Source organism: Myotis brandtii, unplaced genomic scaffold, assembly GCF_000412655.1.
Source record: "Myotis brandtii unplaced genomic scaffold, ASM41265v1 scaffold898, whole genome shotgun sequence".
NCBI classification, from domain to species: Eukaryota; Metazoa; Chordata; class Mammalia; order Chiroptera; family Vespertilionidae; genus Myotis; species Myotis brandtii.
The window spans coordinates 1,883,152-1,886,030 of record NW_005371683.1 but is presented as its reverse complement, the minus strand read 5'-3'; the positions used below and the strand labels follow the sequence as shown (position 1 = coordinate 1,886,030).

Below are 2,879 nucleotides of genomic sequence, written 5' to 3'. Positions count from 1 at the left end.
GGGGGCTGGTGTCCTGCTGCAGGACCCCAGGGCAGAGAAGGGGTGGGCGAGGGGGCCAGGGTCCCAGCCCCAGGTCACTGCAGCCCACCATCAGACTCCAACTGGTTTTACCAGTGTTGTTCTCTCATTCCTGGGGTTTCACAGCCAGCTTCAACTCTGCTTTCCATGTGTAAGCTAGCTGGCCTCCAGCGGGGGCCACACTCCAGGCTGCCAGAGCAGAGCTGCGTACACTCCCTCCCAGTCCCGAAGCACCTCCACTTTTCACAGCTTCTCCGAACCCGTGTCTCATTAGTGCCTCCCACGCTCCTCCAAGGCGCTGGGACCGCCGCCCTCCTCGTTATGAGGATGAGCAAACGGCAGTGCTGAGCCTCAGGCAGCGACGCAGCCAGATGCAAGCTCGTTCTCTGGGAATTCTCCAGGAAGAGCGTGGAGAAGAGGGAAGGAGTTGAGTTTCTTTGGAAAGCACAGGGGCCTTATGAGAGGGTCAAGTTCCTTCATTGTAAAGCTACGCGTTGCAGATAGAATTTTGTATCGTTCACTTCCTATATTGCCGCATCAATACTGAGTAAACTTGTTGGTATAATCTCTTAAATACATGCCATTCCTCCCCCAAAGAAGAACTGTGCTGCGTAGACCCCACAGCATTTATGAGTGCCTTCTGTGTGCCCTGCAGAAGAGCAGTGCTGATCACTCAACGCCCAGTCCTATGTGACCCTCACCACAGGCCTGAGAGTAGATCTGATCATCCCTGTGTCACCGGTGGGGACACCGAGGGGCAGGACAATTGAGATGGGCTGTTGGCCGTCACTGCAGGGAGCAGTGTAGGAGGAAGGGTCTAACTGCAGGCTTGGGTCTAAGTCAGACTGGTGGGGCCATTAGACCTGGGGACAGACCATGTGAGGGGCTGTGGCCTAGGCTCCTCTGGTGTACCAGGCCAGCAAGTCAGAGGAGCAGTGTCCTGCCGGGATGAGCGTGTGGCAGGAGGGCCAGGGGACACCAGGGGAGACCCAAGCGAATGTAAGAGGGAAGTCCTGACTGCAGGAGAGGTGGGGAAGGGACCTCGGTGTCCCCAGCATTCCCAGTGGAACCACGACCTGAAAAGGTCCCAGAGGAAGCCCAGGAGGAGCCGCCCTCCCCTGGCTCCTGAGGGTGGCGGGGCCATTGTTTTCAGTCGTGTTTTCACTACTTGGTATCTCAGCGGACCTCGAGTTGGGTGACTTCTGCCTGTAATTGGCATAGGCGGTTTCCAGTTCTGGAGCATGTGACTGGGCCACTTGCTTTGTGTTTGACCCCTTCCCCCACATAGACCTCACCCCGCCCCTGCCCCCATACATATAAAAAGCGATGATGTGACCCAGCCGAGTTGGGGTGTGTAAAAATACATGGGGTTGAGCCATTTCCTGCTGCTTCCGCTGTTGCGTGGCGATAAGACACTGAGACTCGGTTGTGGAGAGAGATCTTCCAACAGGCTGTGGGGAGCCGGCCCTGGAGGACAAGGCTCCAGGCCCACCCGTCCTCATCTGACCTGCGTTTCCCATCTTTCCTGTCTTCTGTGACCTTCCCTTCCTCCCTGCTCTCCCCCACCCCCCTTATCAGTCTCTCTTTCCTTCGTGCTAACCCTGATGCACTGAGGGTCAGGGGCCTGCTTGCCTGCCGGCGGGGAAGGGCTGTCATCTCTTTCCTGCACATCCAGCCCCTTCCCAGCAGGGCAGCGGGTACCTCTGGGCCCCAGACCGCTGCCTGCTTCCCTCGGCCTGTGGGTTACTTCTGGGACGGAGGCTTCGGGGACCTGGCCAGCAGGGTGGCAGGGGGCGCTCCCCTCCCAGTTCTGGGAGCCTGGGCAGGGTCGGGCGCCCCCACCATCATGAAGCGGAAGAGGTTGCTGACAATTCCAGTGACCTGGAAGGTAACGGGCCGGGAGGGTGCAGCAGAAGTGGGGTGACCCGCTGAACTGCATTAGAGAAGCCGAGGTGGGGTGGGCGGGGAGCTTCCTGTGCCGGCGCTGGGGCCAAAGTGTGGGCTCCGGTCAGGTCTGAGCAAGAGGCCGCTCAAGGCAGGAGCCGGTGGGGAGGTTGGGTCCAGAGGGACAGCTTGTCTCATCCCTGAGAATTCAACCCTGTGGCTCCAGTGAAGCCTCAGCCGGCGTGGTCCATGTGGGCGGGAGGCCTGACTGCTCATAGTCGTGTGAACTCTGTCCCGAGGAGGAACCCCTCTGCCTGGACTGCACTCAGGGCCGTTGTGGGATCAGGTGGACAACAGGTGGCAGGTGGGTGAGGGCGGCCGGAAGGGATTCTGTTGTCATGCTGAACCCTCTTCCTGAGGTTCCCCGTCACCTGCCTCCACTTTGTAGGTAGAGAAGCCAGGTCCGCGGGTGTCAGGGGCTCCCTCCCGTGGTTTCCTGGTGGACCCAGGCTTCCTCTGCTTGCCTCCTCCCCTAGGTTGACAAGGGGGACCTCGTGGGCCTGAGCCTCTCCAGCGGCCCCGGCCATGGTGACACCGACGGCCCCATCAGCCTGGATGTGCCGGACGGGGCCCCCGACCCCCATCGGACCAAGGCCGCCATCGAGCACCTGCACCAGAAGATCCTGAAGATCACGGAGCAGATCAAGATCGAGCAGGAGGCGCGGGACGACAACGTGGCGGAGTACCTCAAGCTGGCCAACAACGCGGACAAGCAGCAGGTGTCGCGCATCAAGCAGGTGTTCGAGAAGAAGAACCAGAAGTCCGCCCAGACCATCGCGCAGCTGCACAAGAAGCTGGAGCACTACCGCCGGCGCCTTCGGGAGATCGAGCAGAACGGGCCCTCGCGGCAGCCCAAGGACGTGCTGCGGGACATGCAGCAGGGGCTGAAGGACGTGGGCGCCAACGTCGTGCGGGCA

At 60.7% G+C, this 2,879-nt stretch overlaps 1 protein-coding gene across 1 annotated transcript in view; it reads left to right on the top strand.

Moving 5' to 3' along the window:
* Positions 1-2,879, top strand: part of TMCC2 (transmembrane and coiled-coil domain family 2) — a 12,800-nt gene that overhangs the window by 5,875 nt on the left and 4,046 nt on the right. The window contains 1 exon segment of the mRNA XM_014532559.1: positions 2,439-2,879. This exon segment is cut by the window's right edge and continues 39 nt beyond it. Within this exon segment, the coding sequence (XP_014388045.1) occupies positions 2,439-2,879 (441 nt within the window).